The following is a 22,223-nucleotide window of genomic DNA, read 5'->3' on the forward strand; positions in this document are numbered from 1 at the left end:
TTATCATGATTTTAATACAATGCATGAAAATCTTTTCTTAAGCGTCGTACCAAGACCAAAGTCTCTTTATGTTCATGTTATGGACCGAGACAGAGGTCTCTACATGTTCATGTTATGCTATGGTACCACAGGCCGAATTGGTAAGGGTCGCTCCCCCATTCATCTACTGGTTGCGCACAAGGTACGTTGGCCGGGCAAAAATCCATGGTTTTCAAAACAAGTTTTACATGTTTTACAAGCATCTATGTATGAAACTACATATGCTATTTTACGTGAGTTCTTAGCTTTTACTTGCTAAATGTTAGCTCACTATATTAGTTTGTGTTGTAGATCTAGAAAAAATGGCTGCTAATCCAAGAGTAGGATGTGGATGGACGGACCGACAAGTTGTGTAAGTGGTACAAGGATGATGGATCGAGTCGTTGTATGCTTCCGCACAAACTACTTTTAAATGTTTATTTTGAGATTATGCTTATTATTTTGGGATTGTAATATTTAAGTGGATTTTCTAAGTAGCTAAATATAATACAAAAGCGGCATGAAGCTATCTAATTAAGTATCCAATAACTATCTAAGGAATTAAGTACTCTGGGAAATCGGTCCAAATTGCCAAATTATTAAATTATTGCTTTAATTTTCTTTATTTCTATTTTAAATGGTTTTCTTGAAATAACTTTCCAAACAAAATACTTTCTATTGTAAGGGTTTATTTGGTGTGAGGGTTCAAATTATGGTGGTTTGAACCATGTGGCATTTAAATTGTGGGGTTTGAACTTTGAGTTCAAACCATGAATCTTTGGGTTTGAACCAGGGGTTCAAACCTGCCAAAACCAAAGACAGGGTGGTTTTTTTAGGGTTCAACACTGCATCAGAATTTATACGTTGAATCTTTTCATTTTAAACTAAATATTAGTTTTGTTGGACTGCATTCAAACTACTTTTTACTTTTTGCAAATTAACTCTGACTTGAACCCAAACCATAGTTCAAACCTTTAGAGAATCCTCAAACCATACATACGCTAAATGTTTAATTAAGCGAGTTTATTGATAAAAAAATGGCGTATTTAAAATGCGTATATAAGTTGATGTTTCCAAAATTTGCAACAAGTCTTTTACATAAAACCTCTCTCGCTTTTTAGAACTGATCAAGTTAACGAAAAAGGATATGGACTCCTCAGTGAGAAAAATAAGTTCCAAGATAGGAGCTATCAACTAAAAATTCTAACAACAAGAGATTATTGTAACATAAAAAATTCCATGCTGAAAAGTGTTTTCAATTTTTATTTTGATGTTCAAACTTTTAATTATGTATTTTAACCTTAATGTTTTTGGGAAAAAAATTATCTCAAAATTTCTCTTAATACATTCTCTTAAGCATATATATATATATATATATATATATATTTGTCTCGTGTTTATAATATGAAAATCAAATAGTAATAGAAAGGTTAACCTAGTACCTACCACATATGCTCCCGTGTTGACTTTGACACCATCTACAAGTAAGACCTTTCCATGTTACAATTTAGTTGATAATATAATAGAGATTTTTGTGACATTAGCATAATATCATGTTATAAGAAACCCAATACAAGTAGATGCATAATAGTATTATAGATCTTTTTAATTGGACTTAGTATGATAACCACTAATTTCACGTCTTTCTTGCGATGGAACATGGCTTGTTTTTTAGACTCAAAACAAAATTATAGAAGGAAGCAGAAGTAGAGGGACTCGTGCACATGGCCAAGGACCGGACCTAAGGATTAACGCGGTCTTGGGCATGAGAATCAACATGATAACAGAGATGAATAATACTTCAAAGGTAACATGAGTATGAAAGAGGCAAATCGACAAGTTCAACCAGACTTTGCCTTGATCAAGTACCGAATGAATTGAAGAGAGTACGATATATGATGAACATGTTTCGTGCAGAGCTAACCCTATAGATAGGCAGTGGTAATGCTCCACCTAACACTATGGCCGATTGCATTGACCGAGCTTTTAGAGCTAATTGTATCGCCTAGCTCAGGCGAATGAGGAACGGGCCAAGCTTTATGAGGTTTGCAAGAGTAAGAATCAAGAGAAATCTTTTGGAGATAATAGTAGGGGATGCCAGAATCTGAATCAGAAAGGACATGGAAATAAGAGGAAGGGAGGCCCTGGTATCAATAACCGCAATAGAAAGAGTCAAAAAGAGGGAATGGTCAACAACAGAAGAATGCTCATAGCTACACCTTATTCCAACTGTGGAAGGAAGCATCCTGGTCAATGATCACACTAAGCCAAAAATATGCAGTAAAAAAAAAAACTACGGCCCTTAGGGTGCGTGTGTTTGGAACTCGTTTTAAAATGATTTTGTTTTTTGTATGAAAATGAAAATGAAAACGTTTTCAATTTCAGACATAAATCATTTTTGAAATTGTGTTTGGTACGACTATCAAGAGATTATTTTCAGTATAAAAAAAATCATTAATGTCTTTCTCTCTCTGCTCGAGAGAGGAGAAAACGAAAACAAAAAATGAAAATAGTATAAAAAAAGTCATTAATGTCTTTCTTTCTCTGCTCGAGAGAGGAGAAAACGAAAACAAAAAATGAAAAACGACTAAAAGTCGTTTTTCATTTCTCTCTCGTTTTACACTAAACTAAAAAATAGTTTTCATTTCCGTTTTTTGTCTTTATTGCGCCAAACATCATTTTAAAAACGTTTTCATTTTTTATTTCTCGAAAAACATAAAAAACAAAAGCGGAATCAATTCCATACACGACCTTAGATTCCCTTCAAGAGCCATACAGTTCATATTGTACGTAGGGTTGATAGTACACGAGTTTTAGTGAACGTTTGGTTCATAGATTTAGAATCATGATTCAGAACTATTCTCGTTTTATGTGTGTTTTTTGTGAGAGAAAAGTACTGTAGAAAATCATGAATCATGATTCAGAATCAGAAATGAATATAGAAAACAAACATCCCATTAGTGTCTCTCTTTCCAACCTAATTAGGAAAAAAATAAAACAAAGGAGCGTACCTAAATATTGTAATAACTATCCAATTATAAAAATAAAAACAAATTAATCATCTAATACAACCGTACTTATAGATAAAGATTCACGTGCAACGTTTAAGATTGATATCAATTTTCATCCCGCTCAAAAAAGGTATATATGTCTGTTCACTTGTTCGTTTTCTTGTAGTAATAAAATTATAGCCAAAGAATGAGATTGCACCTTCAAAAAAAGATTTAAAAAAAAAGAAGATAAGATTGCTCCATCCTGAAGAATTTTTTTTCTCTATTATTCTAACTCTGGCAAATTGAAATTTGTGTTTGCTAACACTGTTTCAAATTGAAATTTTAGTTTGAAGCACATATATATATATATATATATATATATATATATATACACATATATTCTCGATTCCTTACGCATAGCTCTGATATTGTGTTGGGATTAATTTATTCATGCATGAAGTTCTACATATTGTCGCACCAAAACTACAAGAAACGAAGCCTTTAACAACGACAGAAATTGTCACTAAAACTCGTGTCATCATCACTATCATAGTTTTGACGTGACATGTCGTCGTTAAAAATTTATCGTTAAAATTTTTTTAGTCACGACACGTCGTCACTAAAAATTTAGAAACAAATCGGTGGAAATGACGCCAACAAAGACTTTTGGCGATGACGGTTTCAAAATTATCACACTAAAACTTTCAAAAATTTTCAAAATTAAGTTAGTTTATAGATGTTTTAGCGACGACACTGTTGTCAGTAAAAACTTATCGTTTTCATCTTTAGCAACTGCTATTGTCATCATTAAATATGTGCATTTATTCCCTTACTAATTTTTACAATTATAAAACTTTCAATTAAATTGTACAACGTGTAAATATATAAAATTTATACTTAATTGTATATCTTTACTTATAAATATACATAATTTATACTGAATTATACAATTGTCATTTTAATTCGGTAAATAGTACGGGTCGATTTAAAGACTTTGCATATATATATATATATATATAATAAGAAAAGTACGCCACTTGTTAAACTCATGCAGAGTATGTGAAACCGTGCAATTGGGCCAGGATATTTGTGGCCCAAAAAAAAATTAATGCCTTGGTGGACTAAAAAAAATGGCATGTTGCACATTAGCATGCTGAGAGTCCTTGAGTTTCGGTATTTAGGACTCAAATAAAAAAAAATAAAAATAAAAATTCATCAAACTTTATGTGAAAATAATAAATAATAAAATAAAAAAAGAGAAAAAGAAGGTTCACCACAAGACAATTCAATTTTCTCAAGATTAGGAGCAGTAAGACCTCGTTCATTTTATCGATTTAAATTTCAAGTTTTTAAAGTTAAAAGTTCTCAGAAAATATCACATCTAACATTTTCTACTATAGTTGAAAACTTTCAGAAAACATCACATCTCAGAATTGAAAACTTAAATTCGCAAAGTGAACGTGGTTGAAATCTACAGTGGTCACAAAAGTATTCCAAACGGACCCAATACCAACGGAATGAGGATAGTCCACCGCCGGCACACAATCTGATCACATGTCGAAATCAGGTGAAGAATTAGGGCTCATTTAGTTCATTGAATCGAGTTTTTAATTCGAGTTGAGATGTGACGCTATATGAGAGCTTTTTATTATAGCAAAAAAGTTAAATGTGACTGTTTCTGAGAGCTTTTTACTGTAGTAAAACTCAAATTCTAAACTCGAATCAGCGAAATAAACGGGTCTTAGTCAAATTCTTGCCCACTCAATCAATGCGTTGCAACAAAATAGAAGACAATCAAAACAGTATTTCAACGGTCAAAATTTCGGCCTACGGATTTTTGAGCCTAAACGATTGTAGAAAAAGATTTTGGCATATGCAATTACGTGCCTATGATCCGAAGACAGTGTCATACGGACCATTATTTTAGCGACAAAACCATTATTTTTCCGCCATTTTTTGGGGGTTAAATATATAGCAACGATACATATCGTCACTAAAAATGATTTTTAGCGCGTTATTTCCCCTCGTTCTGTAACATGAACTGTTTGTGGCTCGCCGTCGCTGAAACTGAGGCCCACAATATTCATTGATCCATGTTTTATCATTGACCTACGCATGTCGTCGCTAAATATGTTGTCCCTAACCGGTGTGTTTTCACATGCCTAGCTGATGACGACCATATATAATACAACAAGAACTTTTCATATTACTACACCTTTACGATTAAATACGAGAGAAAAGGTAATGAATGAATAAGGTACATGTAAGGATTAAAAACAAAGTGTATTTTTCCAACTGTGACGACCATATATGATACAACAAGAACTTTTCATATTACTACACCTTCACCATTAAATACGAGAGAAAAGGTAATGAATAAGGTACATGTAAGGATTAAAAACAAAGTGTATTTTTCCAACTAAGAGGGAATGCGAAGATAGAGAGGGATGGGATTGGGAGGAGTTGGAGGTGAATCCCAAACTGAGAAGGCACTGCTACTATTCATCCATTTCTCTGTCATTTTGGGATAATGACGATCAATTACATCTTTCAAGCTCTCAGTTTTGTTCACCCATTCAAATCCTTTCTTTGTGTACGTCTCCTCGTTGAAATAGCTCGTGAAGAACCTATCTGCTTCTAACCTCCTGCATATATAAGCACAAACTCATAAAGTGAGAACTTTATATTATTCATCAATATATATACATACATATACATAAGGAAATTCTTACGATAGGATTTGTTCTTTTCATTACACGTACGTACATAGAAACTGTTATTTTAATTATTTAATTATTTTTTTAACAATCTGATTTATGAATGTCCATGTTAAAAAAGTTTAGAGCACGTGTCTCAAACTGCTTTTATTTACTGCACTGTTTCTATTCATGAAGTAAACAAATAAAAAATTAATCCAACAGTTAAAACAACATTAGTAATCCATACTTAAAAAGGACAATTCTTACCCTGAAAATTTAAAAATTCCAAATTGCTAATATGAACATATGGATTGCACTAAACTAAACTAAGAAAATTACAAATATTCAATACAATATTATGTACAAACAATATATTATAATTAGCGGTTAACAAATAAGGATCCTCTAATAAAACTAGGGAACCCCATATTTAACAAAATGTTACGCATAGCTTCCAAATTAAAAATAAAAAAAGATAAAAGATAAAAATCTAATGGAGGCAAGAACAAAGACAATTACCTGGATGCCATTACTAGGAATATGATAAAAGCAGTTTCGCTAATGGCAAATCCTTTGATCTTCTTCTCTGCCATGAGTCCCACTAGAATATCAAGCTCTTCAACATCATCACCGTACACATCCTTGAGAATCTTAATTGCTTCATCATCATCCGTCAGATCTTCCCATTTCTTGATGGGTATAAGCAGTAATGCTCTCCTGAACTCATTGTACCTAGCAACACTCCTCTCTCTATCCCTATAAACTGCATGCGGCCAAGCCAGTCATTTTCACGTTAATTTTTGACAAAAGATATCAATTTAATGAATGGTGATTAGGAAAGAAAAAGTAAATGAGCTAATACACACACACACACACACACACACACATATATATATATATATATATATATTTGTATATATGTATATACATACGTATGATACGTATGCTAAATTACCTTCAAGAGCCGCCAGATCCACATGATCAGGCCTGTCTCTGCCATTTGGGTCTTGAGGTATGAGATCTCTGAGCCATAATGGATAGTTCCAAAGCTCTAAGGCTCCACAAGCTTGATGTCCCATTGAAACAAATAGCCTTGTAAACCCAATTTGTGATATGTTCTTTTCACCTTCTTGACCAATCAAATTCTTCATCGGAATCCTGTGAAAATACATGATCATTTAGGAATTTATCTTTTGTTAGTCAACTAAACTTTTGCTCACTAAGCCTAAGCACTCACGAGTATATCAAAACCTGCTTTGTTGAGCTAACGGGTGAGTTAAGACGTAGCATAATCTTACTAAGCATGTTGCAATTACTACGTAAATTTGTAGTAATAATGTAATTTTACATATTCGTGAAATGTTCCAAACAAAATGCTATATTATTTCAAATCCATCAAATTTATTTAAAGGTGATAATGGGGCTGATATGGATAGCAATCAAAACGAAGAAAATTCTAGCTAATATATCACAAACATATTAATCTTAATGAGTAACTACATACCTTTTAATCAAAGGTGGAGATTTGTTAGGCTCTGACTTGACAGAAATGTCCCTAACTTGCAGGTCATCAGGAAGAAGTGCGTGCATTCTGTAAACGCTAACAAATTCTTCAGTTAATGAATAAGGGACACCGTGATTATTCGGCTTTTTAAGGCCTACTAGGCCTCCCAAGATGGATCCTCCAACATGCCCAAATGTGTCCTTGAATTTCTTTCCAAGAAATCCGTACCTGAAAGTATACAATAGTTATGTAGGAAAAAGAAAAAATAGACAAATAAGTGCATGTATTTAGATTCTTACTCATTATTTTTGTAATGTATGTAAGATGCATAACTAAATCAGAAAGTTATCTACTTGGGTATCATTATGTATGTAAGATACATAATGTTGTATTAACAGAGGATAGTGTCTTACAGAAATATTAAATTTTAAAATCAATATAAAAATTTGATATTGTATTATACATGCCCTAATGGGACTGAGAAGGACAAATAGGTTGCGCAATTGTATTTGAGATTCGTGTAATAATATAAGTACGCGGGTTTAGTATAATTAAAGTCAGTGACGAAGCTAGAAAATTTTTCATTGGATCTGAATTAATTCAAAAGTTAAATTTATGAGTATAAATGAAACGTTTTAAAAAAAAAAAAAAAATCTCACGTGATTAGAATAGTTTAAGGGGAGGGAGGAGCAAAGTAAAGGAAAAAATGTGGTTTTGTCACTGATTAAAGTAGTAATGCCTTAACTAACAAAATTGTTTCCATACCAATACTTTTGAGTTGAGTTTTTTTTATGTATTCTTACCAATTACCGCGCATGCCGGCAAGTAATGTGTCTGTTTTGAGGAGCTCCACTGTCCAATCTATTGTATGGACTTTCGCAATCACAGCTGAAGTCACTAACCTCGCGTGCCTATATAAATCCTCATCGTCTAAATGAGGATATTCTTTCTAAAACAATATATCAACAAAGGAACCAAATCAGATTGGATTAATTATTGGGAATTATGTGGTAAGAAAAATCTTCTGTTTTGTAATTAAGTTTTAGAATGTTGGGAATCAGATTGAAAAGAATATATTGGAAACTAAAACACAATGTGAATATGATGAAAATTTGACAAAAAAATTCGAAACATCATATTAACTTATCAAAAGAAGTTCTTAAACTTGAAGAGGGAGTTGTATCCACTGAGAAGAAAAGCTTTCTCTCTATTCAGATGTTTTGTCTTTTCGATTATAAATTCTTTTCATTTTCTTGTCCTTTTTGTACTATTTGTATTTTCTTTGTCTATTAATAAGTGGAGTGATGATCTTAGTGTGGGAGTGGTGCCACCCTAATCAGGATCTGATTTATCATCAAATGCTAGATTTTCACTTTCATATAACTTAGAAAAGAAGAGGGAGTACTTGTATAGGAGGATATATATATATATATATATATATATATATATGAATTATGTGTATTCTTAAAAGTCAATTAACTTGATAATAATACTTAGGGTTGCAAGCTTAGTTTAGCAGTGAATATACACCTTACCATTAATATTACGATTTAAAATTTGAAATCCCCACCCTAATTTCAAAACAATTATAATAATATTAATTGTAATAGTACCACCCGACCCTCATATATAAGTTACTATATCATTAAGTTTACGTTCATTTAACTGATTCGAGTTTTTAATTCTAGTTTTGCTACAGTTAAAAATTTTTATAAAAAGTCACATCTAACTTTTTTACTACAGTTAAAAGTTCTAACATAAAATTATATCTCAATTCGAATTTAAAAACTCGAATCAGCAAACTGAACGAGACTTAAGAAATACAAAACACATACCTTGAGGGCATCACAAACAGCGTTATGCTCCTTAACAAACAGAGCCTGAAGTGCTGAGAGTCCAGCCCAGATGTTACTCACATCTCCCGATAAAGGAATTCCGTCTTGGTCGTGCAGGAGAAGGCCATCTTCTGAGATCTTGAGTTTACCATCTTTGAAAGTTCTCAATTGCGTTGATCTCTCTTTGTTGCTTCCATAGATAGCGCTTCCATCCCTTCATTTTAATTACCACGTACCAATATGTCAAATTATATAAAGTATCATTTTCTTTTTCCTCTTTTGCTGGATTATATATTGAATATCTTTTCCTTGTAATTAAATATTGGGCAAGAATCTTTGCTACTAAAAAGAGTTGTCCACAAGACTAACAAAAAAAAATTATTATTATTAAATATTTGCTTTTTGTAATTGTGTGAATTTTTGTTTTGCAAGAAAACTCATATCCATTCATGCTGTCACAAAAACAAATACTAATTATATCGATAGAGTTTCAACTGTTTTTCATCACAAGAGAAGTGTTAAATTATCCAAGTAGTTAACCAAGTAATTAGTACTAATATTTTCTTTTCTGCCGATATTTACCACAGGCCACTAAGTAATTTGCATGTATATAAAATAATATATGTTTATGTATATATATGTATACAATATATATGTATATCTATATGTATGCATATACACATAGATATATGTATGTATGAATGTATGTCTGTATACATATATATGTAATATATATACAAATATATCTATGTGTGTATATATAAATTAAAATATATGTGTTTCGGATTCGTTGGGAACATTTAAATAATAAAGGGTAAAAGGTAAAAGGTTAAATTATAAAACAAAAATCTTGTTATACAATAGCACCTTTGAACTTGACTGATAACAATAGCACACTCAAAGAATACAAATAGAAAGCAAGATAATATCTGAGTATGAACTGAGGGAAAAGTCCAACTCCTAGTTTTGAGTAATAGAGGTAATTGTGAGAATGGTGCTACAACAAAATAATAATAATAATAATAATAAAATAGCTAAAAAACTTTTAGCGATGAGTTTTAATAATTTAGCTAAAATTTTCAGTATGACGAACATTTTGTTTATTTTTGCCTCTTTAGCTATAAGTTTTCATAATATCATTTATTAATCCATCTCAAAAGCTTAAACTCTTAAGAGGTATGCCAACAATAATTTTTATTCTTTAACACAAGCTTAATCTCTTAGGAGGTGAGTCATAATAGTTTTTATTTTTAACACTCTCCCTTACGTGTGGGCTAAATGGGCAATCGTGACGTGATAATAATTTAAATAGGAATAAATAGTGCAAAGACGGGGGGTTGAACTCAGGACCTCTCGTTCTGATATTATGTTAGTTTATCAATCCATCTCAAAAATTTAAGCTTCTAGGAGGTGAGTTAATAATAATTTTTTTCTTTATGGTGTGTGGTGTTCTGTTTTGGCTTGGTTGAACTCAGGACCTCTCGTTCTGATATTATGTTAGTTTATCAATCCATCTCAAAAATTTAAGCTTCTAGGAGGTGGGTTAATAATAATTTTTTTCTTTATGGTGTGTGGTGTTCTGTTTTGGCTTGGTGAGGTGCTTAATTATAGGCCAGGAAAAAACAGCTCGTGCAAGGTTGACTGAAATCAGCAGCTTTCTTGCACAAGGTATGAAATAGGATAAAACTAAAACATGGTTGGGTGTCCTGCTTAGGCATCTTGTACAAGGTCATCAGAGCTAATAAGGTTGTACAAGATTTCTTGTACAACGTTTGACCATCGTGTGGACTATGTACAGGGTTCATTTGGTTGTTTGGTTTGTAAGGGGTTCATTTGGTTTGTACAAGGTTGGTTTCGTGCAGTGTTTGAAGAAGGCGAACCTTGTACAAGAATGCACAAAGCTCACAATAGAGGATGCACAGCTGTTTGAACAAGGTCCATTCTTAATCACCTTATTCTCTCACTAGGTTAAACGTTGTTGGATTAAAACCACACCAGTCAATCCTCAAATATTTCTCACTCATTACTGATTTCACCCTCTGAATCAGTTTTCCTTATAAACAATATGCAGATATATATGTATTATATAAATATAAATTGATGCATATATTATGTGTGTGTGTGTGTGTATGAGTACTTTCTTACCACCAAGGTGTCCGAATGTTCTTTGAGCCAGTTTTGATTTCATAGAAATTAGTTGGAACTTCCTTTGTTTGATAGAACCTGAAAGACTTGAGGGGGCACTCATTCGCAACTTCTTTTGGAGCAGTCAGCTCAATCTTCAATAATTTTGTGAAAAGAGACAAAAAAATAAAATTAACACATGAGAAGAATTTTAAGCAACCGCCATTAAGATTCAATTCTGAAGCTTTTTACATAAGGAATAAAAAAAAAAAGAAAATGTTGCAGTTTACAACGAAAATTAACCTGATTTGTATCCTCTAGGTGATTGACCCAATCATGAATCATAAACTGAATCCAAGAAGCTGCTATGACGTTGAATTGTTTTCCTGTATCTTTGTAATTTCTTCTTGCTAAAAGTTTTGTGGCAATCACCATTGGATCTGGCCTCAATAGCTAGAATTAATCAAAGAGTACTAATCAGTTCCAGGAAATTTATTGAAGTGATAAATTGTAAAGTTTCACAAACTCCTCGCGTTCTAAGACTTCTAAGATGGTATTGGACATGGAATATTGAAAAAATAGAAAAATTATTCTTGTATATATGTGTGTGTGTGTGTGTGTGTATGCATGTATGTATCGTAAACACGTATCTTCAAGAAGCACAAAAGTACCTTATCTTTCTGATCAACAGGAAGAATGTTCCTGCCAAAGAAACTTCCCTGGCCTCCAGCACCTTCATTGAAAGGATCGTTATATTTTCCATCAGCCGTCCGGTACGGATAATCAGTCGGGTTAAACCGGACGCCGACCGGTGTTTCACCTACGTTGAACAGGTTGTACTCCTGATGAAGGTGGCGGCGGAGAGACAGATATGCTAGCCCCAAAATAACAGGCAAACGGTGCCATATTCCCAACCTATCAATGGAGTGTACAATCTGTATGATTGCAAACAAACACGTCCAAAAGTAGACAGTAATATTAGTAAGGAGTTTGGACGTCAAAACTTTTTATATACATACTACGGATGAAATGCATTAATATATATATATATATATTTGGAAACAGATAGAGATATATTTAGTAATATAATAACAAAGTGGTGGATTAATTACAAGGAAAACTAAGACATCAATGAACGACATCTTAGTGATGGCTGCATGGAAGTCTGGATGGACGTAGCCATGCAGAATTTTGTTCCATAGGTCTCTGATTAAAGATAGCACTGCCATGTCTTGCTCTCTGGTGATGTAAAGTCTTTGTTATTGCTTAAGGTGATTGGAGCCAAACCTACCAAGCATTATTAGATTTATAGGTGAATAAAATATCTTACTATGCATTAATGACATTAATAATAGTTAATCGACAACTTGCAGATGATGTTTCCTGTAGGTTTCATTATAACCTTTGTGGACCGTATTTTGCGCACGTGTTAAGATAAGGTTGAAGGTTAAGATTGACTTGGATTAAAATTAAAAAAAGTACTTGTATTGGGAAAAAAAATATTCATGCACTTTTATGGCTTTAAATCCTACAACGCGAAAACCTTAGTGTGCGTTTAGTTGGTGAATTTATGCAATGATTCGAATCATAGTTCGTGGTTCACTACAGTATTTTCTCTCATAAAAAACACACGTAAATTGAAAATGGTTCTGAATTATAATTCTGAATCCACAAACCAAGTATTACGAAAAGTAGAGACAAATACCCTTTTTTAGAGTTTTACTCTTACTCTTAATTAATACTATTTAGTAAAAGAAATATATTAGTCAAAATGTATTAATCAATAATAAAAAGTAAAAATCCATACCCATGAATTTTTAAGAGTAATTTTAATAATTTTTTCCATCATATAATTTTTATTGTTTTAGTCTAATTAAGCCTACATAGTTTTACTTTTAAGCTTCACTCCAAGTGACATCATAATCTTAAATGGCAATCTCCATCCCCGGGCCAACTGAAACTGAATTATGGATGCCCCAATTCGTGATGGTGTTGACTATGTTGGGCTAGGGGCGGTTTTTCGGGTCGATTTCGGGTGTATTCTGGCTTGCTTCTCATGGTAATTAATTATATAGATTCATCTTTAATGTGAAAACTAAAACTTAAATATTTTTTTTCTTTTTAATATTGATCAAAACTTGTTTAACTTCGACTGTTATATATCTTATATTATTTGTCATCACGTTAACTCATTCTTTTAATGGTAATTATGCGCGTTCTTAAAACTAAAACTTAAAATATATGTTTTTTTTTCCTTGCTAATATTGGTTAAGCAAATTAATTATAGTGGATAAATTACGAATGCTTGAAATCTAAATCTAGGAATATTTGCACTTTTTTCTTTCTAATATTGATAAAAATATAGTTCTAAATAAATTTGTGTGTAAATTCGGTACAAGTAAATTTTGAGGAAAAACTGTAACAACTACAAACTCGTGACTAACTACAAACTCGTGCCTAAGGAACGCGTCACATGCTAATTAATATTTCTAAATAACATATTTTCTAAACATATTTTAAGTGAATAGCATATTTTTCTTTTACTTTTTTTGGCTAGTACGGACATGACAACTCCAAACAGAAGACGTACACGTTTATTTTTGGCTACAAACATACTACAAGAGTAACATTGCACAACATCACGAGTTCTTTTGGGGGGGGAAAAAAAGTCACAGAGAACTTTTTATTGGCGTATATGAAAGAGGAAAAACCCTAGTAACTGGACATTGATTCTGCTAAAATATGATTTAATATAAGAGAAAAAAATACAAAAAAACTCTTTTCGGTTATGAGAACTGTTTGTCCTAATTTATACAAATTTAATCTCTTCAGGATAATGATTATTTTGTAGACTAAATATCAAATGCAGGAAAAATATATAATTAAATCATTGCAATCTGATCACTTTTTTATCCCAGTTCTTTGAATGTGGATTTTATATATATATATATATATATTGAATCCATTGGTCATCGACATGGACTGGTTTTGTCCATTGTTGGCGGCTGCTTTTGGGAAACAATGAGCGATTGGAAACCTCCAAACAAGTCCCCAGCTTATTATACCAATCTTGATTTAACAAAATAACGAGAGTCGACAAGTTTGAATAAAGAAATTAGAAACATTCCCGCCGCCTCTGTAGAAGAGGAGTACGACTATGCGTGCCGTGATGAACAACAAACGTTTTGCCCTCTAGAATGCAGATATTCGGACAAATTTAATTGAATTTTTTTTTTTTTTTTTTTTTTTGGCTTTGTCTCATTATTAAGAGTAAAGATGGACTTTCTTTGGATCTCGATTTATGGGGTTTTTCCATTGATAGTAGTGGTTTGGTTAGAGTTATTTGTGTACTTAATAATGACGTGCCTATTTGATTTTTTTGATTTTAGAACTCGACATGTGCTTCTTCAATTCTTTAGAATGTATTATTTAAATTCACCGGTGGTTAGAATTTAAAGTTTGAGTCAAACTAAATAAGCCGGCTCAAAATCCATTACTATTGGTTCGATCATAGCTCTAACCCCGAGTCCGGTTGGGTTGATGCTCTAAGGTCAAAAATATTTTTGAGCTAGGCCGGCCTTAAGATCATAGCTCTAACCCCGAGGCGGGTTGGGTTGATGCTCTAAGGTCAAAAATATTTTTGAGCTAGCCCGGCCTTAAGAGCTTTTATCATATATATATATATATATTAAGATTTTCTTTGTAAAAGTCCAGGCCGAGCCGGCCCTAGTCCTAGCCCGTCAGACTTTGTTGTCGGACACCAAGCAACACTGCAGCTCACAAATATTGATGAATAGAGCAGCGACCATGTAAAAGTCCAGGCCGAGCCGGCCCTAGTCCTAGCCCGTCAGACTTTGTTGTCGGACACCAAGCAACACTGCAGCTCACAAATATTGATGAATAGAGCAGCGACCATGTAAAAGTCCAGGCCGAGCCGGCCCTAGTCCTAGCCCGTCAGACTTTGTTGTCGGACACCAAGCAACACTGCAGCTCACAAATATTGATGAATAGAGCAGCGACCATGCTAGGAACTCGAGACTCACCTCATAAAAGTGTCTATTTATATATATATATATATATATATATATTTATAAGAAATTTTTCAGTCCAGCGGCTATTCCAATCCCGCAAAGGTCACTTGTTCGCCCGTGTAATACTATACGTACATTCATGTAACAGTCATTTTGTTTAAGTGTCATACTCAATAAAATGTAATCTGTCATCATGTTACACGTACTTGCTTCAGTAGTACTATTTTAAATCTAAAAATTATAAATTTATATGAACAATATTACATTTGCCAGTACCGTACGACAGTCGAATTTAAGACCATGCTTATGTTTATATATAAAATCACGAGAAGAGCAACTAGCAAAGAGAACTGAAAACATCCCAAATGTTTATGTAGTACTTTTTGCACTAAATGTATTTCCCTTATAGATAATATAGTTGAACTATATAATAGTACCTGGACTAGAGATTTTAGTCCAAAAATTTACCATAGATGATTAGTTAATACTTCAAGTGTTAAAGTATAAAACTATTATCAGCTCACCTCTTAACAGCTTAAGCTTTTAAGATGGATTGGTAAATTAACATGGTATTAGAGAGGGAAGTCTTGAGTTCAAACCTCCATAATTACACTCTATATTCATATTTAAATTATTATCACGTGTTGGATTCTTAATATATTTCGGGCTAATTATCAAATATTCACGTGTTAGGTTTTCTAATTAATTTAGCTACATAATTACTTGTTGTCCAGCCCACGCGTGAGGAAAAGTATTAAAGTATAAAACTATTGTTGGTCCACCTCTTAACCGTTTAAGCTTTTGAGATGGATTGGTAAACTAAACAATCCAGAGTGTAAAACTTGTTTCCAATATTGCATGTTATTTATAGGCTTAAAGCATTCTTTATATATTTTATAATCTAAACAGTTTACGCTTTCTATAAATGCTTAATGCTTTTTTATGTAAAAAAAAAAAATGATAGAAGATAACTATTAATTTTAGAGATTATTAACATATCCTAATTAAATTTACACCCACTAACAAAATCATCACACGCCAGATCTCCCACTCAAATTTACCAATAAAATAAAAATAAAATACAAAAATGCTATTAGTTTGTGAATGACGTTCATATAATCAATCTTCCTATGAATATGGCGTTAAATAAACTGATGAGACTTCTTTGAAATTTCTTTCCTCTCCTACTTTCTTATTCCTTTTTGCTCCTTACCATATTCATTTTGAGGTTCTTGAAGTTCTAAGTCCACACATTAATTAAACTTTGTCTTTTTCTATGAGTATAAAGTTGACAAGAACAATATATGTGGTGGGAGTAATTGGACCAAACACAATTCAAGAATGGAATTCAACGAAATTGGTCATACAAACTACAAAGACAATATTTATAGAGGAAAAAAAAAATGGTTTGAGAGAAGAAAAGTCAAGAAAATCATATGATAAATTAAGTTCTATGATACACGGTATAAGACCATGTCCACGGTAAGGCGTTGGCAACAAAAGATATAAAATAATATAGCATGATATGTTAAATTCGACTATGTGTTAAAGTTTAATGGGTGTGAAAACTGTTTTTACTGTATTTCAGTCATGCCTACAAATTCTAGGGAACAGTTTAATAAGGAAAAAAAATTGAATTAATATTTTTACAGCTATTTTTAGGAATGTTTATATAGAGGAAAAATAGGAAAGCATGATAACAACACTATTTTATCACTAAGTGTAGATTGTCAAGTTAAGACTTTGTTAAACAAGTGACGATCCTTTGCATCATTACATGGCAAAGATAACTTGGAAAGTATAACCAATTTCAACCAAGAAAATAAAGATAAGGTATCGAATTTTTATTTGATATCTTCAAGGGCTAGTAGATCCACATGGTCGGGCCTGTCTGTCTCTTCAATCTGGCTGATCTTGAGGCATGATGTCTTTAAGCCATAGTGGATGGTTCAAAAGCTCCAAAGCCCCATTTGCTTGCTGACCCATTGAAACAAGTTTGTCCTGCAAACCCAATTTGTCACAAGGCTTTTTCTCCAACAAACTAGTTTATCTCCAACGTGCGATGCACTTAAGAGATCATGTTGGGGAGTAATCCGTATGTTACGTTTTAATCACTGTGTCATTATTTAAAGTACATAAAATCTAAATATAAAATCCTAATAAAAAATGAAAAAAAAAATAGTTTTAGGCAAGAAGAAAAAAAAAAGAGTCAAAAAAAAGACTAAAATGAAGAAATAAATAAATTTTAAGGTAAAAGTGACAAAAACGGAAAAAAAAAATAAAGTTTCAAGGCAAAAATAAAAAAAAAATAAAAAAGAGTAAAACAAGACCAAAATGAAGAAATAAAATAAGTTTTAGAGCAAAAAAATAAAATTTCAAAAAAAATGAAATTTTCAAGATAAAAATAAAAAAGAGCCAAAAAAGGACTAAAATGAAGAAATAAAGGGGCTCTAGCGTAGAAAGTATCGAAGTGAAAACAACTAAACTTTAGTGGTAAAAACTACACACACAAAAAAGGGCCGAAATGAAGAAATAAATAATTTTTATTGCCAAAAAAACCAAAAAGAAAAATATAATAATATTGCAAGACAAAAATAGAAAAAGTCAAAAAGGACTAAAATGTAAAAATAAATAAGTTTTAGAGTAAAAATAGAAGAAAAAGTAAAAATAAAAAATAAATTTCAGTATAAAAATAAATAGGGTCAAAAAACGACTAAAATAAAAAAAATAAATGAGTTTTACAGCAAAAAGAATCAAAATAAAAAATAAAATTTCAGGACAAATATAAAAATAATAAAGAAATAAAATAAAGAAATAATTAAGTTTTAAAGTGCAAAATAAAATAAAATTTCAAGACAAAAATAAAAAAAAATAAGAGTAATAATTGACTAAAATGAAAAAATAAATAGATTTTAGAGTGAGAAACAAAAAAAAAAGGAGGGGTCACTTTTTCGACCAAAACTACATTTTGGTCGACAAAGTGAAGTGATGATTGCCACTTTTTATATATAGAAAGATAAACACACATAAAGTTCATAGTTATATAGTTAGGACGCTGTTTCTAACTCATTATTTAATTTGAGAAAAATTATTGGACGTATCTTTAAAGTGTATAGACTAAAATTGAGTAAAATTCAAATTCATATACTTTAAAAATATTTGTCTCATTTCTCTCATGAAAGTAACATAAATAGATGTTGAAGGACCCTTTTTTCCCATAATTCAGGGTAAACGTACGTTTTTAGTCGAGGGTGTGGATCTTTTGGGACTTGGTCCAGCAGGAAGAAGAGCGTGCAAGCTATAAACGCACCGACAAAAATTCTTCGGTCGATAAAGTACACCATGATTATTGGGCTTCTGGAGGCCCACCAGGCCTCCCAAGATTCCTCCACCAACGAGCTCAAAATGTAACTTCACATTTTTTAATTATTTTAAACATAAAAATTTATTTTTACAACTTTCAAAACTTAATAATTACGAAAAAAAAAGTAGATTTAACCTTTCAAAATAGCATTATGCATTAGAGCAAAAATAAAAATAACATACCACGTCACACTTTTTGATGGTAAATATTCAATTGGCATTGGCATTTACATTAGAGATGATCTTAGAGCATCACCAATGCAATATTATAATTGATGTGTTAATTGTAAATTTAACATTTGAGTACAAAAAATACTCTCAAATGCAATGCTATTTATTGTAATAACTTTATCATATACTATAATTTGTGATAAATTTCTCACTAAGTATAATATATGAGAAATTTGACATTTGATTCTCATCAGCCGATATGGTTGCTTTTTAATTCAATCATTACAACTTTTGCTTTCTTAAATTATTTTAAAATAAAAAATTTACTTTACAACTTTCAAAGTTTAATGGTCACAAAAAAAAAGTAGATTTTAACATTTCAATATCATTACGTATTGAAACACAAATGAAAATAACATGTGCAGTTTAATTATATCATTACAACAAATAATATTGTATTATAGTTTAATTTAATAATTCAGTAAACTGCGCAAAACACATATGTCAAATAATATTGTATTAAAGAGTGATTTTTCTACTCAAACATTAAATTTTGATATTTACACAAAAATTAAACTTTGCATCGGAGAATATAGAATCTTTAATGAGGAATTGGCAATAGAATTAACTAGTTTTGTTGTATGATTATTTCTTCACCAGTTGGCACGCATTCCAACAAGTAATGTATCAGTTTTAAGGAGCTCCACAGTCTAGAGCCCTTCTAACCCTGGCCTTTGGTGGGCCTAGGCCGTGTCAGGGTCGGGCCTGAGGAGAAACCCTCAGGCCCAGTATTGGCCCTCAGTCCTAGTCCATAAGGGTCAGGGCCGGGCCTGAGCCCTAGCCCTTTTAATTTTTATTGTAATATTTAATTAAATATATATATATATCATATGCCTCTAAAAGATGTGATTTTATTGAATTGAGATAATACGAATAAGTACACATAAATTACTGTTTCATTAAAAACCTTGCCAAATATAACTCGTTGGGAGATCGGGACAAAACCTTAGCGAAGGAAACAAGAGTGTAGTATTCTAGGATAAGTAAATTACAAAACCTAAGTGCTTCCAGAAGATTTTGTTATGTCTAAACTCAATCTTAACCTAATTTTCTTAATGCACTTGAGTTTCACTTATGATTAACAATTTCAAATTTGATAACAAAAAAAAAAGTAATATATCACCTCATTTAAATTTCATGTCGCAGGCCTAGACCTTCGCGGGCCATGCCTGACCCTTAGCATGCATGGGTCGTGCCTGGGTCTTGGCAGGCCTGGGTCATGCCTGGGCTGCGGACCTCAAACATGAAGCCTAATCCAGGCCCTTCTAGCGTGCCGGGCCGGCCAAGCCCATAACAGTACAAGGTCGAGCCGTGCCGAATTAACCACTGTAGTGGGATGGGCCAGGTCGTCCATGGACGGCCCGGCCCAATTAACACCTCTACCACAGTCCAATATATGGTATGGATTTTTGCAATGGCATGAGCTGAAGTCACAAACCTTACGTGCCAAAATAACTTCTCATTATTAAAAACTAGGATATTCCTTCTACATGTAAAATGATTATTTGCCAAATTCAGAATTAAAAGTTGTGAGCCTTATAAAAACTACAACGTTAACACTATATCATGAATACATCAATGGATATACTAACCTATCTAATTCATAGGTTTCGACACAAAATTTGAATAAAATTTTAATTTTTCATTGAAGAAAATGTTACAATAAAAAGATTTAAATTAAAGTTTAGACCTATAAAATAAACGAGTAGATTGTGCGAAGTCAAAAGTTTATTTTAAGAAACATAAATTAAGATAATATATAAACTAATACAAGATGCAGAAAATGTTCATAAGAAAATTGTATTCAAAATTTTTTTTATCTCTTTACACATCCAAAGATATGTAGCATTGGACGTCGAAAACACTAGGAAGTCCGCTTAAAATCCACGAGTGACCGAATTGGAAAAATATGACAATGCCAATTTTTAGGGGGTTAAAAGAATGAAATCAACCCAAAAAATTAATCAAATATTTGATCATTCAATTGGAAATATTTAAAGTTAAGCGCACACAAATTAAGAGAATTTCCACGTTCAAAGTAGAGAAGTGATAAGCACATTTCACTTTCCCCATCATGGCAGAATAAAACGGGATTAGCATATTTCTATGAGAATGAGAGGAATAGTAATGGTTAACCATTAACTTGCACCACCACCAAGACGTGGAGAGATAAGATTTGCATGTGTTTTCTTTCAAGTTCCATTTTCTCCATGAAAATAACCAAAGAACACTAAATTCCACAGTGGAGAATCTATTTCGAGCAAGTTTATGAATGTGAATAAAAGAATATGGGCCAAGATATGCAATTGTTATGGCTTCACAGTTGGGAAAGGAACAGAAAACATTAGACACTTTCTTCTTTTGTGGTCCAACGACCACCATAACTTGTAGAACAAAAGTCCATACGGCCATACTCTTTCCTATCTCAGGCCTCGTTCACTTCGCGGATTCGAGTTTTCAATTCGAGCTGAGATGTGATATTTTCTGAGAGCTTTTCACTGTAGCAGAAAAAGTTAGATGTGACATTTTCTGATAGCTTTTTACTGTAGAAACCTAAAACTGAAAACTCATCGGTGAAATGAACGAGGCCTTAGAGTTGGAGGTTCACTTCCAACGTCTACTCTCATTTTTTTAACGGTAAAAAATTTATGTCAATAAAACAAAAATTTATTGGGCCTGTAAAATTAATATATAAATTTTTGGAATTATTTTTAATCCGGTACCGAATTAGAACGATACATGTATATTTTCTTTAAAAATATGCATATTTCCTCTTAAAAACATGTATATTTCATCTTAAAATATGTATTTAGATAAATTATAAGTGTCTCCCCACATTATACATATTTTTAAGAGAAAATATACACATTTTTAAAAAAAATATACACGTACCGCTCTAATCTGATACCGGATTAGAGACTTTACCCTATATTTTTAGTGGGAGCTAAATGTATATTAATATAATAATACATATTCAAATATATAAGATTTTAAAATTTAAAAAAAAAAATTGAGTGGGGACTTAAGCCTCCCACTGGAGATTACGTAGCTCTATCTATAGTTTTTTACTATTCTATTATTTATGTCATTAAAAAAATATTCTGATAGAATATATGGAACATATTCTAGTATAATATGAAAAATATCCTGCCAGAGAAAAGAAAAAATTTCTGATAGAAAATAAAAAATATGCTATCAATATATTAAGTAGAAATAAAATAGCATTATTTTGCATGGCATTCTTAAACATTTCTCTTATAATGGCTTCGTTTTATTCTTAACAGAGGCAATCCAAAATGAAAATGTTGAAGTATGTATGCAGGAGTTCTTTGCTAAGATATTTTTCGAATTCTTTACTAGGATATGAAAAGTATTGACCAACAGTAATGTTAGTCGAAGGTTATTGTGACCGGTAGATGTTTAGT

The 22,223-nt window shown here is 32.0% G+C and overlaps 1 protein-coding gene across 1 annotated transcript; it reads right to left on the bottom strand.

The window, feature by feature from the left end:
* Window positions 1-5,430: 5,430 nt before the first annotated feature.
* Window positions 5,431-12,433, bottom strand: LOC21402311 (alpha-dioxygenase 1). Its single transcript, XM_010110218.2, has 10 exons — window positions 12,286-12,433; window positions 11,845-12,108; window positions 11,477-11,626; window positions 11,195-11,328; window positions 9,050-9,263; window positions 8,018-8,163; window positions 7,215-7,442; window positions 6,666-6,868; window positions 6,230-6,473; window positions 5,431-5,656 (listed from the first exon to the last, which is right to left on the bottom strand). Exons 1-10 carry the CDS (start codon window positions 12,400-12,402, stop codon window positions 5,431-5,433), a joined length of 1,926 nt encoding a protein of 641 aa, XP_010108520.1. The 5' UTR covers window positions 12,403-12,433.
* Window positions 12,434-22,223: the final 9,790 nt, after the last annotated feature.

Source organism: Morus notabilis, unplaced genomic scaffold, assembly GCF_000414095.1.
Source record: "Morus notabilis unplaced genomic scaffold, ASM41409v2 Scaffold583, whole genome shotgun sequence".
NCBI classification, from domain to species: domain Eukaryota; kingdom Viridiplantae; phylum Streptophyta; class Magnoliopsida; order Rosales; family Moraceae; genus Morus; species Morus notabilis.

What these genes read in the sequence shown, in the direction of transcription:
- LOC21402311 (XM_010110218.2), bottom strand. Translation starts at nt 12,402, where the DNA reads ATGGCAGTGCTATCTTTAATCAGAGACCTATGGAACAAAATTCTGCAT. An exon ending in TTGATGTCTTAGTTTTCCTT is followed by an intron (nt 12,109 to 12,285) that starts GTAATTAATCCA and finishes GCAATCATACAG; the next exon opens with ATTGTACACTCCATTGATAG. An exon ending in TTCCTAGTAATGGCATCCAG is followed by an intron (nt 5,657 to 6,229) that starts GTAATTGTCTTT and finishes TTATATATGCAG; the next exon opens with GAGGTTAGAAGCAGATAGGT.